The sequence below is a fragment of the Triplophysa rosa genome, linkage group LG2 (genome assembly GCF_024868665.1).
Source record: "Triplophysa rosa linkage group LG2, Trosa_1v2, whole genome shotgun sequence".
NCBI classification, from domain to species: domain Eukaryota; kingdom Metazoa; phylum Chordata; class Actinopteri; order Cypriniformes; family Nemacheilidae; genus Triplophysa; species Triplophysa rosa.
The window spans coordinates 4064226-4082734 of NC_079891.1; the positions used below are offsets into that span (position 1 = coordinate 4064226).

The 18509-nt window shown below is 37.3% G+C and overlaps 3 protein-coding genes across 6 annotated transcripts in view; 1 reads left to right on the top strand and 2 right to left on the bottom strand.

The window, feature by feature from the left end:
• LOC130564804 (selenocysteine insertion sequence-binding protein 2-like) overlaps positions 1-6319 on the top strand; it is a 12077-nt gene extending 5758 nt beyond the window's left edge. For 2 of the 3 annotated variants that reach the window (XM_057351198.1, XM_057351205.1), the window contains exons 11-18: positions 1624-1747; positions 1863-2026; positions 2227-2374; positions 2540-2705; positions 3548-3768; positions 3954-4108; positions 4217-4373; positions 5073-6319. In XM_057351198.1, the coding sequence (XP_057207181.1) occupies positions 1624-1747; positions 1863-2026; positions 2227-2374; positions 2540-2705; positions 3548-3768; positions 3954-4108; positions 4217-4373; positions 5073-5194 (1257 nt within the window). In that variant the 3' untranslated portion in view covers positions 5195-6319. The remainder of the gene's footprint in view (positions 1-1623; positions 1748-1862; positions 2027-2226; positions 2375-2539; positions 2706-3547; positions 3769-3953; positions 4109-4216; positions 4374-5072) is intronic. The other variant, XM_057351212.1, reaches the window with a different exon arrangement.
• The window catches only part of coq2 (coenzyme Q2 4-hydroxybenzoate polyprenyltransferase), a 31207-nt gene extending 15803 nt beyond the window's left edge, over positions 1-15404 (bottom strand). The window contains exon 1 of the mRNA XM_057351279.1: positions 14027-15404. The gene's annotated coding sequence lies outside the window, so the exon portion shown is untranslated. The remainder of the gene's footprint in view (positions 1-14026) is intronic.
• On the bottom strand, positions 9029-18211 carry prlrb (prolactin receptor b). 2 transcript variants are annotated; one of them, XM_057351224.1, is made up of 9 exons: positions 17986-18211; positions 15965-16042; positions 15751-15883; positions 13409-13578; positions 12406-12584; positions 11623-11764; positions 11013-11106; positions 10822-10891; positions 9029-10403 (listed from the first exon to the last, which is right to left on the bottom strand). In XM_057351224.1, exons 2-9 carry the CDS (start codon positions 16035-16037, stop codon positions 9765-9767), a joined length of 1500 nt encoding a protein of 499 aa, XP_057207207.1. In that variant the 5' UTR covers positions 16038-16042; positions 17986-18211; the 3' UTR covers positions 9029-9764. The 2 variants fall into 2 exon arrangements, with proteins under 2 accessions (XP_057207207.1, XP_057207216.1); XM_057351233.1 differs by having other exon boundaries at positions 15965-16104.
• Positions 18212-18509: the final 298 nt, after the last annotated feature.

Here is an 18509-nt window from a genome sequence, read left to right on the forward strand (position 1 = left end):
TTTATATTGAATACGTTTGTGAGAGAAAACCGTGAATTATTTTAAGCAAATTTTGCTATCAATATTCCTGGAATTTTGAAATCATGCACAAAGTTGGCACATCAGTAACTTTTGATTCTTATTGTTTGTTATGTGTCTTGTGACTAGTCGTCATTTGCGAGTTTTTATCACATGATTGATAAATGTGAACCAATGAGATTAAAATTAGTCAGTGTGCCATCATATTTGATATTCGACATGGCCAAGTTATTTAAGGTTCAATTGAAGAATTGCTTAATTCGTACTCAGATTTGTCAACACTAGAATCTTATATCTGCTAGCTAGCCTATTATTGTTTGTATTTGGTTTGCATTGTTTTTAATTGATCCTATATTGTTTTCAATGGACTACTGTATGATTTATATTGTGTAATTATTGCATTTTCTAGTATGTATGTTTAATACAATTTTCTTTAGGGTGACTTGTAACATCTTGTCCAGGGACTACGGATGAAAAATAGCCTTTGGCTAATTCTGGTACATTTACAGGAATGTTTCATTAATGTACAATGTCCCTGTCAACTAAATAAATAAATACAAAATAAAAAGTAAGCTCAAAATAGTAATCGCGATATTCTCTCACAAATGGTTTAGCTTCAGAAAACATCAATTAAAGGGATAATTCACTCAAAAAGGAAAATTCTGTCTTCATTTACTCACCCTCATGTTGATCCAAACCTGTGTAAATTTCGTTGTTCTGCTAAACACAGAGAAATATATTTGTAAGAAAGCTTGTAACCAAACAGATCTTGGGCACTATATACTTCCATAGTAGGAAAAAAGTGCTATTGAAGTTAATGGTGGTCCAGAGCGGTTTAGTTTCCAACATTCTTCAAAATAGCTTCTTTTCTGTTCAACAGAACAAAGATTTTTATGCAGTTTTGGAACAACTTGAGGGTGAGTAAATGATGACAGAATTTTCATTTTTGGGTGAAGTATCCCTTTGCATTACTGTAATGACGGCTGAATGTGCATATGGCGCGAACACGTGTTTTTCTGTGTCTTTGGTGTGTTATAAGTTGCCCATGCATGTATTAGACACGTAAAATTGCAAAACTTTAAGTGTCGGAACAAAAGTTGCATTTTATCTAAAAGCGAATGCTCACCCAGACTTGCCTGAAACGCCTCGTGTAACCACACCCCCACAAATCTACGTCAGTTCGTGGTATGATTTGACTAAGACCGCCCAAATGTATACGCAAGTAAGGTGGGCGTACCTGTCAGTACAATTGGTTTGGAACCTGATGTTCTAAATATGGTAAGAGGCGTTACATTTCCGTCACACGCTTGCGGTATTCCACCAATCACTACGCACTGGTTAACTGGCCAATCATAGCACACCTCGCTTATCAGAGCGATGATCTTTGTAAAAAAACCTGCGCGTTTCAGAGAGGCGAGAGGAGATACAAACATGCACGGTATGTGGAAAATACAGCGTTTTTGAACCTTAAATCGAGTATACACATCGATAATATTCGTTTTAGCCGTGTCGTATGACCCCTTTAAGTCGGATACATTTAAGATGGCATAAAGATGAGTATTATATGAGTAGTTGCAGCTGATTTTTTACCCAGCCTTGATTCAGCAGGTTAGTCAGAAGAAGTCTAAAGTCCCTGTGCAGCTCGACCTGGGAAACATGTTGGCCGTCCTGGAGAAGAAGCAACAATGTCAGAAATCCAAACAAGACCAGCGGCCGTTGACGATCTCCGGTATTTAGCGGAGAAAATCATTTGTTTATTTTTAAGTGTCAAGTCTTTTCTTTACTATGTAATGTTAGTCATCACACGTAAGATAATAATGGAGTCATATTTTCTGTTGTCTCAGTTGGCGGAGCTCTGCCTGTGGTCCATAAGGAGCCTTCGGTTCAGAAGAAGCCATGGCAGCAGGAGATGATGCCTCATAACCCGCTGGACTCCACCTGTCCTTTAGTGAAGAAGGGAAAACAACGAGAAGTTCCTAAAGCGAAGAAACCAACGCCTCTCAAACGAGTGAGATTATCTCCACTTCGTGTTCTCACTTAAAGGGCCAGTGCGCACTTTCGACGTTTGCTAAACCAATGGTGTGGTTAGGGCCACCTGTTTGTTTTAAAACTAGAAAGAAGAAAATGTTCGTTTGACTTGTAGAAATTACACGATTCTTTAAGTTTGATTGTCAGTGTAAAATATATTTTGCTTTTTTCATAATTTAGGTGATTCTGAGGGAAAGAGAAGAGAGGAAACAGAACCGCCTGTTGGAGGAGAGAGACCCAGCCCGATTGGTCACTGAGGCCGTGGAAATGGAAACAAGTGCGAACCCCTCGGATTCAAGCCTGCCTGACCACAACCAACAGCTCACAAGTATGAAAACACGGCATGCATTGTGCCGTTGACAAAAAAATTCATTCTGGACTGTTACTTGAGTTAATAAGAATGTTAGATGTTTTAGTGTTGCCTTGCTTGGTCCCGTTATTTTGTTGGATGTGTGTGAGAATGCTCATATATGTCATTTGTCATTGGATCTAGGTGACAACCCTGAACTTGTTGGTATTGAAGAATCAGAGAGCGACCAGCCCATTTCAGAGTTTAATGACACGCCGGATAATGATGTGGTGGAAAATCCAACATTAATATCCTGTAATCCCGAATCCAACCCTGATCTTCCCAAAATCCACAGCAGGAAGTTCAGGGAGTAAGAAAATACAAGTTTATTTCTTTAATGTACGATTATTCCTTTAATATGAATATACTGGTAACACTTTGCAACAAGATTGTATTTGTTACCATTAGCTAACATCACCTAACAATGCAAACGATACAATACCAACAATTTATTCGTCTTAGTTACTGATTTACTATAACTGTTTTTTTAAACCAAAACTCGTAACTGTTAACATTAGTTATTGCATAATAAACTAACATTAACATAGAAATGTCTAATGTTTGGGTGAAATATCCCTTTAATAATCTGTCACCATTTACTCACCCTCAAATTGTTCTAAAAGCAATTACAATTATTTTCTTCTGTTGAACACAAAAGAAGATATTTTGAAGAATATGAGAAACAACACAGTGCTGGGGCACCATTGACCACCATAGTAGTTTTTCCCCTACTATGGAAGCTAATAGTGCCCCAGAACTGTTTGGATGCAACAATTATCTAAATTTCTCTTTTTGTGTTTAGAGAAACAACAACATTTAGACAGTTTTGGAACAACCTGAGGATGAGTAAATAATGACAGAATGGGTGAACTGTCCCTTTAAACGCTGAAAAACTGAAAAAATGTTAACTGTTGGTTCATATTAGCGAATGCATTTAATAATGTTAACAAATACAACCTTATTGTAAAGTGTTACTGACATAATTGTACAAAATGAATCTTTATATTAAAACTTAATTTCTATGCATATTAAATATATGGTACAGTATAATGTAATATATTGTCATCTTGTTATGCAATGGCTTCTCGGATAATACATGAATTATCGAGGAAATTCTATTTGATATTTAATATTATTTTTCTACGACTGCAGCTACTGCAATCAGATGCTGAGGAAAGATGTGGATGAATGTGTGACCACGTTACTGAAGGAGCTAGTGAGGTTTCAGGATCGTCTTTATCAGAAAGATCCCATGAAGGCTAGGATGAAGCGTCGGGTGGTCATGGGACTGCGAGAGGTGCTGAAACATCTCAAACTCAGGAAGGTCAAGTGTGTTATCATCTCGCCCAACTGTGAACGCATTCAGTCCAAAGGTACATGCCGATTCACCAATGTTCCATTTACATAGACATTTAATCTGCAATGCTACATTTCGCAGATGTATGATTCTAAACAACAATTATTAGCGTTTCATTGAATGAAAACGGCATTGGTTGCATGTTTCTTTCGTGGTTTTCGACCAAGCCTAAGATCTGATCGGTGGTCTTGTATTGTGCAGGTGGTCTAGACGAGGCTCTCCACACCATCATCGACACGTGTCGGGAACAGTCCATTCCGTTCGTTTTTGCCTTGTCGAGAAAGGCACTGGGCCGCTGTGTTAACAAAGCCGTCCCCGTGAGCTTAGTGGGCATCTTTAACTACGACGGGGCACAGGTGAGTGTCAAAAACCTCCGGTCATTGCTGCTTAAATATGTCGTTCTTCAACAACAACGATGGCGATCTCTTTCAATTACACTTCACGCGATTATGTCCTTTCCACAGGACCACTATCACAAAATGGTCGAGTTATCGGCCGAGGCCAGGACGGCCTACGAGGTGATGATTGCGAATCTTGAGACTTCATCGCAGGAACAGCTGGAGGAACAGCTGGAGGTGGAGACGTCAGAAGAACCTTCAGGAACTGAAGAGCCCGAGTACAGTATGTCTTTACTCGTTTTCTTAAACAAATGTTATGCTCCTCAGTACTTTTGCCTGCGATAGTGCAATTTTATTTTCCTCTTATTTAACTGCTCTGTTTAACATGTAAATGTTTAACCTGCCTGTTTTGGTTGGAGGCTGTGGTTAAGACTTCTTGTCGGATTACATCAGTTGGTGGCCATATGAGTGACGAGTGAGATGTTTGCTGGAACTGAATTGTTATGTATTACACAAAGCATACTCAGAATTTGCTTAAAATATTTGCATTATCTGTTGATAAGACGGTCAGTTAAGTTACTAACTGACTACCTCTTACAAAAAAAAGAAGTGCAGCGCTACTGTGGTACAGTAAAGGTGTAAGATGATTATACATGTCATTCCAAACCTGTATGACCTTCTGCTGAACACGTTTTGAAGAACGTTGGTAACCAAACAACATTGGCCGTCATTGACTTCCATTGTATGAACACAAAACCACGGAGACATTTCTTGAAAGAGCTTCTGTTGTGTTCCACAGAAGAAAGAAAGTCATGAGGGTGAATAAATAATTTTGGGGGAAACTTTAATCTTATGTTTTTTTTTTATAGTAACTAAAAACATGTATTTGCATCACCGTAATTTCCCCAATTACTAGTTTAGCAAATGTGCATAAGAAAGAACATTTGAAATAATCCCTTCATCTGACATTCTGTTATTTCAGTAAAAGTGTGGAAGAAAATGCTGGAGAAAGATTTCGAGCATTCTTTCCTGAATTTTGAGGAGCACTTTTCATCGGTTTCCATCGGTTCAGAGGAGCATCTGGGCGACCAAGAAGGAAGCTGAAGGAAGAGAGAGTTGAGAATCTCAGTTTTTGTCCATTTGCTGTGCTAAGGTCATGCTCCTGTGAGGCGGAAAGTAGAACACCGCGTGTTTGACCCACACATGAGCTTCTAGCACACTCCATGGAGGAAATCTTGAAGTACCAAACGTGCCTATGATTGTCTAGGATTATATTGAAATGCAAGCGTTAACACGTGGCCTGGAATGATGTCATTAATCGAGGCAATACAGATGGAAATAGACACTAGCCCTTGACTAAATATTTTCGTATAGATTATCACATACTTAGTTTGTTGTTTGGCAATCTGAATGCTGAGTATTTTTGCAGATATCTCCTCTATCTCGATTTCTATTCAAATAAATGTACTAGTTTGATAAAGACATGAAATCAGAACCACTAGATTGTGTAAATGTTTACATTTGTAAAGCAAATGTATTTTCCTTCTCCTATATCATGACCACTGTGTTTGTAGCCAAATTGTGTCAGCAAGACACTTTTCAGTTCTTCAAGCTGGTAAATGAATGAATGAATGTTACGACCACAAACTTTATTTGGGTATACATATCCCCTCTTCACTTAATTCATATTCCTTACTTTTAATTTGTAATCCACTTTATCCAAGTGAGAGTTACTATAGTACACTAGCTAATCCATTCTTATTGAATCAAAGAGAGTCCTTGTGGTTCATTTTTAACAGTGTATGGATTATGTGGTTTGCAGTTAATCGAAAAAAAATTATTTTATGCAATTGTTCAGTACTCGGCACATACATGTGGCGTAAGACAAACTACTCGCAACTTTACTTTAATAGAGGGTTTATTTCAGATAAAACCGTGTGCTTTGCTGCTATGTAGTTTAGTGTGAAAAATGTTGACTTTGGGACCAAAACATTTTGTGCGTTGTGGATGGTTGAATGCAAGCACAAGATTTCTCCATTATTTGCAATAAATTCTTTGCAATAACTGATCCCGACCTCTGATTACTGCTTGGAAAAGTTAGAATGGGGAATGGAATCTGCCGTGCTTTTTTGGTGTAACCCCTCTACAAAAATGTGACTTAAAGCCACAGAAATGCATTTGAGGATCAAGGAATGTTAAATTATTTGGAATAAACCAGATCTTGGATGACCCAGTTTTGTCATTGATGTCCTTTGTTTAATTTATATTCATCTATTTAATCGATTATTTTAAGGGTGCCGTGTGTAATTTGTTTGGCGGATCCATTGACAGAAATGCAATATATTACATATAACTATGTCTTTAAAGGTGTATTAAAACCTTGCATAAATAAGCGTTATGTTTTTATTACCCTAGAATGAGCTATTTCTGTCTATATACAATTCACCGTGTTGTTTCTAAAGTAGCCCTAAACGGACAAACTGAGAGCGCGTTTCATAAATACATTAGCCGCGTCCGAATACCCCCACTTGCGGTCTTGGCCACCTGAGAGCGCATGCACGCGACAGGAAGTAAGATTGCAAGTCTGTCCGATGTCCAGTGCCCTTAACCCCACACTAAACCCACTATCTTGAATACCGCTTCCGAGCGGGTACAGCTGCTTTGATGCAATACAAATAAAGCACTATAAAAATAAATCTGATTTGACTTTGACTATATAATTAGATATTACATTTAATTTCGTAGTAAAACGTAGTGTTACACATTTTATTGGTGAAAACTACAGAGTTATGTATTTTGTAAAACTTCTTTTTATCACATAATTAGAAACACCACATTAATTAACGTTATATGTTTGCACTTGCTAAGTGTGTCCCATCGGGATAGAAATACTACGTGCTCACTTGGGATCTTTACAACCACTAGAACACTTGGGCCAAAAACAGGTAATACGTCATTCAAGTGGTCAAGTGCAAAGACCGCAAGTAGGGGTATTTATCTCCTTTAGCACGGAAACGAAAACGTGACAACCTCTTTGTCCTGTGTCAGCCACCATAGTGCTTCGAAAGGGAGGGGGGTTGGAGCGAGCCATTGGTTGCAATTCGCAACCCCACAACTAGATGCCGCTTAATTTCATACACTGGATCTTTAAACTTCGAAAAAACGATTATCAAGTGCTTTTTCTGGTTCTGAAAGATTTAGTTGCAAACAATGGAAAATCATTCAAAATATAGCACACATCTTATATTGATGTTATGTTCAAAATAATTCTTGCAAAATCTTTCTTGAAAATAAAGGCTCCTTAAAGTTTCTTTGTATGGTTCCAAAACAAATCTTTAACATCTACAAAACCTTACACTATTAAATTCTAATAAGGTAAGCCGGAAACATTACTGGCGAGCGCAAGATGGATGGGCCAGCTGGGCCTGATTGAGATAATAGTGGCAAATAAGAAGGGGACGGGCTAATAAAAGATGATATCATGTGAAACCTGATTGGCGGACATTGTGAAAAACAACATGAGATTTCTGTATAAAGGATGGAGTCAGATGTGTGTTTGTATAGCTCAATGGAATAGCTCAAGTTCCAGTTTTAAACCTAACTGAAAACTTACTGTTTGTCCCAATATACACCCATATAAGTCAATGTTTGACTTAACACAAGTTACTCTTTACTGTTGCACTGCAGAACAAAAACATTCCATGATGAGACCTGCTGACCCGTCTGAATAATCTGCTGCTCTGAGGTCGTCTATAAAAGATGAAAAAGCACATCAAAGGCATTCAATTTCTGTCTCACTGCCCTCGGGTTGGGTTGGGTTGAGCTTTGACAGCACGTGTTCGCGTTTTGCACAGATCTAAACTATTATAATATAACTTTGGTCTTGGTTCTAGTTAGTGTCTTTTCAAATGAACAATATGCAACAATACACAATTAAATTGCAATAGAAAAACAACAGTAACTAAGGATTCATAAACCAAAAGTATAATGGCCAACTTTGGAAACTGATGTCTTCACTCTTTATTTAAATATATTATTAAGATGTAATAAAAATGTTGTGTGTGTGTTGCGTGGTTGTGTTTGGTGTATAAACTGAAGTTCAGCTTTGAGAAGAATTTAAGGAGGCTTGGCAAAAAATGACAACAGATGAGCAGCTTGTTGAGTCAAGACCCAGGAGAAGAAAGACTGCTGTCAAAAATGAACGAATCAACAAAATATTAAAAACGGATGAAAATGCAGTCAATGTATGCCTCATTTTCTTATTTTTCATTTTTTCTATAGAAATATATCCAGTATTTGAATAAAACCCATATTCTCAGATATACTGCCACAGAAAAAATAGATCATTCCAAAGTTTCATTTAATCAACATTTCTATGTATTTTGGCCATTCCAGTTGAATTTCAACTAAATCAAACCTCAGGAGTGACATAAAGTCATCCAACAGTAATGTGAAAGACTGACAGCATGACAAGACACATGAAAACTGTCATAAAAATCCAGGTTATCACTTTTTTTTTACTATTTACTTGTAGAATATTACTGTTGTATTGCTTAAAAGTGACTGAAAAAATACAGAGTATATTTTCTGTTATTTTGTTTGGTCAGAAATATTGTCAGAAATTCACAGAATGAAACAAAAATGATAATTTTGCCTAAACACAACTATAAATAGTCAATTCAGGAAAACAGAAAATAACTTTGAAATGGTCTCTTATTTTCCCCGCAGCTGTATGTTTGCTGCTTTGGAAAATAATTTTGTCAAATAAATACCTTAACCAGTGTTTTCTATATAAATATTGTACAAAATGCCCTCTGGACAACATGGTTTTGTCCAGCTGACTGAATATTTCGAGATAACAGCCGGCTGCTTGTACATTATCCCGCTTATTACACGGCTACTTGCCACATGAGAAAAAAACTGGACATGAAATGTGAATTGAAATATTTTATTAGCTCATTTTTACAGAATGCCGACCTTCCGCGAGGAAAAGCTGTTTCATTTAGGTTTTAAGGTAAGAAACGATGTTCAACAGTCACGAACAGGCAATTTGGTTTAATCATTTGTAAATATAATGTCATATATGTTATTAAAAGACATATTTATATTTAATTAGTCCAAAAAAACTGTCAAAATGATTTGCTGCATCCGGGTTACTGTGTTATTAGTTTTGAGAGGTTGTTATCTGGGAATGAGGAACCTGCAAATGTCGCGACTGGCCAATCAGAATCAAGCATTCCAACGAGCCGTGTAATAAATAAAAAGAATCAAACAGGACCTGACAGGAATAAATACTGTACACTGTGAAATTATTTTTGACCGGTCAGAGGAATCTCATAAAAAATCAGTAGCAGCAAGCATTGAGAAAAGTGCCAGAGAGAGAGAGAGGCAAAGCCTCCTTCCATACGTTTTTCCTATATTTAACAATTAATTTAATGATCTGTAGTAAGGTATTTTTTAACAGCATTTGGTGGATGTGTAATGGTTTGGAAAAAGAATCTTCACTATGAACGCCGACCTCTTATAGCAGCTTCCTGTTTTTAGATCCATATTAAATAAGTCAACAGAGAAAAGTCACTTTCCTTAAAGAGAAACAGGATAATAGAGAACATATAAATCAAAGTTTGCTCTGACATTTACAAAGTGCTTTGACAGTTTTCACAAGACAAACGTTTCATTCAAAAGTCACAGTTTCCAAATATTCCAGTGGTTCAACGTCACCTCTGGTTTCCTCGGTTTCACGCTTTATTTGGTCACATTTCCCCTCTTTGGGTCTTTGTATGGGGGCTGCGTCTTTATGTAGCACGAGGATATTATCACTGATAATGTCACTGATTTTACTGTAATCCTCCTGGTCTTGTTTCTCTTTATCGACCTCAACGTAACCTGTGAGTTCAGCCGGAGTGATGCTGACTCTGCTGTCAGTTTCACCTTCACTCGGAGTGTTGGCTGTATTTTGTTCCTGGGCTTTTATCAGCAAGCCGCTACAGTCATGGTAAAGTTGTGGTTGAGTCTCTCCGTGGCCGCTCAGAATCAGAGAATCTTTAACTGTGCAGTCCTGATGGTCACATCCTGGACCAGGACACATTAATCGTGTGGAGTTTACCTCCTCGCTGCTGTTCTGGATGGTCTGCTTGCAGTTTCGAGGAAGCTTTCGTGCAGGATCTGTTTTGTATTCGAGATGTGCTTGGCCATCGAACTCCTCGTCACCGTTTGAGATCACGAAGAACTCCACTTGACGCTCGAGGTTCTGGGCTATCTGGGGATATTCTTGAATGAGAAGACCACTGAAGATCTCCTCAGACTTTCCATTCTGTCAAATTGATCAAATGAGAGGTAACAGTGATTTTCATTGTATACCAGTATTGACCCCAACTGTCATATTAAAGGAATAGGTGTTTTTCTTTCTTCTGCAAAACACTAAAGAAGATATTTTGAAAAATGTTGGTAACCAAAAACTGTTGGTCCCCATTGACTTCTATTGTATGGACAAAAATCCAACGCAAGTCAATGGGGACCGACATTTTTCAAAATATCTTCTTCTGCAGAAGAAAGAAAGTCATAGAGGTTTAAAATGACAAGACAGAATGTTCACTATGAAGGTGAACCGTTCCTTAAATAACTGTGATTATTGATATTCAGTAAATACTACACATATGATAACATTGTAAATAATTCAGGGCCAGTATTGTACTGTATATTGTAATGCCGATTTGAAAAATCTGCTGTACCTTGAGAAGTTTTATATCTAAGCCTTTGATCTTCGGTTGTGGAACTGGTGGCAGCAGAAAACGTTTCACGCTAGAGTAGATGAACGAAGAGAATATCCAACATGTAAATGGCATTTATAGTAACGGTATAGCATGACCTTCAGCTCTTTATTGTGTATAGGGCTTGTGATGAGATAACGTATCAGGCTTACTGTTTCATCTTGGCAGCCAGCACTCCGGCAGTCAGTGAGAAAATAAAGGCGGTTAGAGTCACAGAGAAGATCATGACCGCATTGTCTGAGGTTCCTAAAACAGAGAAAACACAAAACGTTAAGATAGTTGTAATGATTTTGCTTCAAAGACCCACTGACGTGCATTAAAATATGCAGCTTTGTTTAATGCGTTGACGTAATTTCGACTGAAACAGGACGTTAGGGTGAGGAATATTGAGTAGCCCCCCCCCCCCTTTTTAAATAGCTAATAGTGTTAAGTTTAACTCAGACTAAAATCTGAGGAGAAGTGCAGAATGATGTCATTAAAATCTGTATTAACGGATGTGGAAGGCTGTGTTTTGGATCACACTTATAGATGTTAAGGCTAACAAATACTAAAAGCAAAAAAAAATGTTTATGATGTTGCTGGTTTGTATTCATTTGTTCATGCTTTAAACCAAGCTTTACTTTTATGATCCGTCAAGGAAAAGATTCTGTTTTTTTACTCTTCTTTAGCCTGGTCATTGTTACATAAGGCAAAACGCTCAGTAACGTAACACAATGAGGTAAGGTGTGAAGGATTGAATAGCTGATGCTGGTTTTATCTTACTGTCTGGGATCTGGATGAATGCGAAAGAGCTCCATTCACTCCACTGGCCCTGGTCGAGTTTACAGCGCACCTGTATGAGGTAAGATGCACCTGGCTGAGGACTGTAGATGCTGAACTCCAGCTGTTTTCCAGCACTATATGACTACAATCACAGAACACAGAAAAACAAGTTGTTTATCTCAAGATTTGTTCTTATAGTGAAACAAAACTGTTTTTCACAAAAAACGTTATCAAACTTTAAAACGCAACACTTGGTTCTTTGATTCTGGGTTTTTAACAGACCCAGCGATCCCAGTGTAAAAAGCTATTCTTGGACACACTTTACAGTAATTATTATTAAAGCGATAGTTCACCCCAAAATGAAATTTTTCATCAATCCAATCCAAACCTGTACGACGTTCTCCTGGAGAACACAAAATATGATATTTTGAAGAATGTTGGTGATCAAATTACACTGAATAACAGTACACTGGCTCCCACTGACATTTCTCAAAATTTCTTCTTTTGTGTTCCACAGAGGAAAGACAGTCATACAGATTTTGAATGACATGAGGGTGAATAAATGACAGAATTTTTAGGTGAACTATTTCTTTAATAATAATAATATGATATTAATGTAAAACTATAACAGATTAAACATAAACATACATTTATAGAATATTTTTATATATTTCAAAATCTGTTATATTTTTTCACATCCTCCTGGCAGCACTAGTGTCTGTGTATCACAACAAATTACATTAAAACTGTATTCATTTTTCAATATCATAATTTCAGTCTCACCTCCCAGCTGTTGCTGTTCTCCGTGCTATTCTCCAGTTTTATACGAATTTCATATTTTATTGTCACCCATCCTGAGCGTGTGTCTGCATCACGGGGGGGTTCCCACCGCACCAGGATGTAAACGTTGTTCTCGGCCTGAATTAAAGACACGGTGACATTCTCTGGAGGGTGAGGCTGAACTGTGAGGAAGCAGATAAATGATATCAAATCAATGACAAAACTGAACAGGCGTAATGTTCCAGAATAAGCAACTGATGGGCTAATTTATATATTTTCCATGTATGACTGAGACTATTACAAAACAGTCCAGCTTCTTATTTATATAGACTAGGGTTCATCTAAACTCACATATGAGCATCGAATATAAACTCAGATCATGCCAAGACTTTTCCTCTTTGTTTCCTGGACACAACGCCTTCATATGCCATACACAAGCACGTTCAGGTGACCCCAGAGGAATATTCAATACGTGGCTAGAGTTTTCCAGTATGCAAGACTCAAACCTGTTCATCCTCATTTTATTAAACCACTCCCGGCCGAAGCAGCATCTGGTTCGCCTCGCTCAGTAGTTTTCCATTCGACTCTTATTCGTGTGTATCGTTTAAGAACCAAGCAGGCACAGATTTATAGCACGCCCAGAACTAGACAAATTCACTAAAATACGAATTTGTAAAAATCAAGTACTGTTATAGTTCGACCAACCATGCTGTTTAAAACTGTACAATGTTTTAAAAAGTAGACTCTCATAAAGGAAATGACCCTGATCTTGCGTGTGCCCTTACGCAGCAGCAGGTAAGTTTGTTATATGCTACATTTAGCAACGGCCCACTGGTCTGTGGCTTCCAACTTAAGTGTTGTCAAAACCGCCTCGAAATTGGCCTCTGTGGTAAAACATTAATGCCCACTCATGCGCAGGTAGGTAGTATACACTTTGGGTAAATGCATATAAAAATATAAGCATTTCGGATGCACTTTCATATGCAAATGAAATAAACAAACTCACCTATATCCATAACATCTACTTCCACAGAGTCAGAATAGGTTTTCCCCAGTGCGTTGGACGCCACCACTGTGATGTTGTATATGATCCAAATCAACGTGTGCCGCTTATCGAAATAGCAGGAGTTGTTCCCTGCTGAATGATAATCTGGACATTCAAAGACTTCCGCAGAGCTGAAACAAATTAAACAGAGATTAAAAAAAATATTTTTTACATTTATTTATTTAGTCTTTATGTATTAATAATTTGCTCATAAAACAAACAAACAAATAGTATTTTAATATTAAGTAAAATATAATTTAACCCATGCATGGTATTTATTGGAATTCATGTCATTGGTTAATCTACCAAAGTTCACTTGTCTACTGGACCCACCACAACATTAAAGCGGCCCTAACACACGAGGTTTCTGCCAATCTCATATTAATCTTAAGTACCTATAGAGTAGTATTGCGTACTTCGTATCTTCGAAGAGTATTTAGTTTGATCACATTCATAAGAGATAGATACAGCTGTACGATTATTTCCGAAAGCATACGGCGTGTGCGGGGGGAGGGTTAGGCTGAACTAAAGCACGTGCGCACCCATTGCCAACAAAACACAGACATCAGTTTCACTCACCGCATGCGGTTCATGTCCGCCATCTTTTAGCGCTGGGACGGCTCCATATATCAGTTTCAAACGATCTCCAAATCCAGCATTAATATCCACCGTTTATATAACATTCATCACCCAAATGCAGTGAACAAACAAACACCTGAACTTCGCGAACGTATGCTCTCTCTCTCTCTCTCCTGCACACAAGTGAAAGTGATGTCTGCGCATGCTCCTTCTCCTGCTCTCCTCGCTGCCGCGTGGGCGTGCCGCGTGCTTTTCCGAGAGAATTGTCCAATAAGGGACTAAGAAAAATGGTTACGAAACAGTTTTACATGTTCGAAAAAAAACTTTCCGAAACCTGTACGATCGCTGGGGTAGTGTTTCGAGCACAGAAATACTACGTAATACGCCCAACTCGTTTTTTGACACGTTGACCATGTTAAGCATGAGAAGACAGCACGTTTAACATTGTAAAGAAATCAGAATGCATGACACACCGTTGCAGCACCACTTTAAACAAATTGAAGATATACATTTTTTTTACATTTATTTATTTAGTCTCTATGTATTAATATTTAATACAAATACACACTATATCCTCATTGTTTGCTCGTAAAACAAACAAATAAACAAATAGTATTTTAATATTAAGTAAAATAATATATAACCCATGCATGGTATTTATTGGAATTCATGTCATTTGTTAATCTGCCAATGTTCACTTGTCTAGTGTACCTGTAGTGGAGCTGTTAATATATTGTTGTTTATCCAGTCCTCTAGAGGGCGTTAGTTTCTATAGTTGTAGTAGTAGTTTAGCTACTAGGTGGCAAGAGAAGAATAAGTGCTTCTAAAATGGCAATAAGAACATGGTGGGGTGTTTCTCTCCCTCTAAAGCCATTCCAATAGTTTGAAGCCCTTTTGAGTGGCAATATGAGTAATTTTCTGAGTTTAATAGTAATATTAGACATGATATATCTGATTATTGAAGTAAGTTAGAATGTGTTAATGGATGCTAATTTGTGTTAACGTGTTACAGCATAGTAAAGTCAAAGGTAAAGTTCATCCTGTACAACTACTAACAGTTAAGCGTTAACCCCTTCATGCACTTTCTAGAAACAGTAATACAATTTATTTTATATTGACTTTGATTTCTAGTCATTAAATACTTTTTTGTATTTGCATCTTTTTAGTTACACACTTTTTTGCATTAAATCCTGGTCAAATACAACAACTGCCTGTTCCTTGGAAGAAGTGATGCAAGAGAGAGTTTAGCTGGCTGTGAATCTCAATATAGGACACGGGGTCACATTGGGTGCAACAGTACAGTACCCACAACATTATTTGGTTTTTAAAATAAAAAAACATCCATAAGAATTCATGTAAAAAAAAACAGGTGATTCATTCATCAAAACTACAGTATACGGTTTATATTTGTCATTTACATCTGTTGGATCACATTTATGAAAAAGGTGCTTTTCGTATTTTTATCAAATCTATGATCTGGAAAAAAACATATTTATCTTATAATAATATTTATAAGGTAACATAAAAAAAATTAATAGCGTCCTTGTTTTTAGTATACACTGAAAACTGGTCCCACAAACCTGAAAAAGGTCAAATTAAATCATTCTTTAAAGGTGTATATAAACATGTAACTATTATGAAGCCATGTTTGGTCTAGAGCAAATATCTTATAATAGCAAATATAAGGGCAAACAAAAAATGCACGTTTGAAACACGCCCCTCACCTCTCCTTTCTGTAATACAGATGATGGCTGGTGGGCAATCTACCTGAAGATCCCGTCTCCCACCAGCAGGTGAAGGTTTCTTTCTCAGGGGACCGACATCTCGTAAGTCTGGGCCTCCCAGGTGGATAATGACCTGGAGACACATTTCCAGAACATAACTATGACATTTATGTTTGTTTGTACATCAGCATATTACTGTAGATTCCTCACTTACACACGATATATGACATCCAAGACAGAAGCCACACCAGAGTCAATGCCCGCACACACTCCGCATCTCTTCGCATTTTTCCTGCACGAAAAACAGCAGTCTGCAAGTCAACAAGCTGTCTACCCGAGAGCGTTACGCACCACCTGTGGAGATTGTTTGTACTTCAAACATGAATCTACACATGCAAAACAAGCACTTAGCATGGGTAAACAGCTTCAGTCTTCATAACAGCAGAATAAAATTGAAAGGTCAGCTATGTGGACAACTACATAGACTGCAACTGTGAGGAATTACCTGTATGCCAAGAAATACAGAAATACAGTTCTTATCTGATTTCAGAAATGATGGCCATAGTGGCATATTTATATCAGTAATCTGTGAAGTGTGTACAGTACGAAACCGAAAAAGACAATTGGTTGTTGTAAGATTTTAATGAAGACTGAAGCTCATAGTAGCATTTAATACAGGTGACACAGATCCATTTAACAATGAAGTTATCAATTCAACATTGAATGTATTAAATGTATAAGTGTGGGGATTGTAAAGTAAGTGATGAACCAGGTGTAGCAGACATAGGTACAGAATGGAAAGTTTTACTACCTTGGAAGAGTGTAAATCCAATAAAGTGGCCCTCGCAAAGACAAAAATATGATTACATAAAATAAAAAAAAACGTTGTGCTTTGTGAAAATTGCATCCGTGTTCTACAAGCAACATTTGCATAGTTTCGTTCTTATTGGTATGCCTTCAGCTTTATTTACAACCAAACAAACAAGTCATTAAAATGCCAAGGACCGAGTGGAAAATTAACTGAGGTTAACTCGGTGATCTTAGTATGAATCACGGAGCTTTTGTTCGTGGTCACCGCAGTCACTTTTATTCAATGAGCCACATCAAATGCTCTTTTTGACAAGGAAGCGGGTTAAAGTCCAGGTTTAAATGACTTCAACACATTTGACATTAACTTTCCATTTAGGAGCATGTCCAAAAAATAATCATTCAGTCTTAAAGGATTTAAATGCATTATTGCAGGTGTAAAAAGCCAACCAATACGTAGTAAGTATTTTACATAACATTCAATCATGTGAAATGCAGATAATGCTTTGGTTGCTTTAGGAAAGTCATAACAAGTTGTTTATACAACGCAGTTGCTATACTCTCCACCCACCCGTAAATCCAACCCACACGAAAACAATAGATGGAACTGTGGCCAGTAACCACCTGGGATCGAATGAATAAATATAGTCCAATGGGAGTCTTTGCAGCAACCATTTCTAAAAAAGGACATTTTAATTGTTCATCTGATGTGCAGAACGTGGTTAGGGGAACACCAAACTTGAATAAAAAGTAAATAAAATCCAGTTTCTTTTGGAAAGGGACTCGTTTTTTTTTACATAGCATTCCCATTGATAATGATGTGATATCCGACAGGTCAGACAGACAACCTATGATTCCAGGTCGCCCAAGAAGACCAATGACAAAATGTGGAGAAAGAGGTTACGTCATGAAGGCTATGGATCAATACCTCTGACCTTCCATCCTTCAACGTCTATAACCTTCTTTTAATAGTTTAACACAAATTATAGATACAATACGTATGTAATAATTACAGCAAAATATTTGTATTAGAAAAATTGAAAACATTACGTGTAGTAAATCATGTGTATTTATACAGTACAGAATCAGGTTTTTAAATTACCTGTATGCACATATACAATACATAAGGTTTATCAACTGTGGGATTTTGGCAAAACAATACATAACACTTTTACAACATAATTTCGTATAATGTTAATTTAGACATATACACTTGTATATGTTGCACTGTTTAAACATGCATTAAAGCATTAAAAATTAATGCAATAATACAATTCTAAATTAATATCAACCAGGATTACAAATGCTGTAAAACATTGTGTTTGTTGACATTTAGTGAAACTTAATACATTAATTATTCTTAATGTAAAGATCCCTATTGTAATTTGTTATAAAACACTGTAATACGATGAATCGAAGGAGACTCACCTGGATATGCCAGCCAACCTGCGAGCAAGATTACGTCTGTGATTCTCCCATAGTCCACACCACACTATCGTGCTACATTTTGGTCCGTTCTGCGGTCAAAACTCCTATTTTTTCCCCGACCGATGTCAAGGGACGGAGATCCCCAAAACACACGCATTATGAGTGAGACGACTAAATGCAAAGCCAACCTGTTGACACTGCGCAGTGCGCACAATCTCCAGTTACACACGCACACACACACCGTAGGGAGATGTATGGGGCGTGGCAAACCGAGTATGAAGTGCCAGACAAGTTTTACCTGACAGTAAATGACACCGTGCTACAAGCATGTATCTATTTGTTTATTTGGAAGGAGGGACAAAAAATAAATTACTATGAGGGGAATAACATGGTTAGGAAACGTATTTATGTTAGATTTACATTCACAAATGCAAGTGATCTGACAGGAAATACAACATTTTTCAGTTTAAAATGTATTGAAGCTTTTAAGTCGAGCTTTTAATCTTTTTATTCCTATTTTTTGG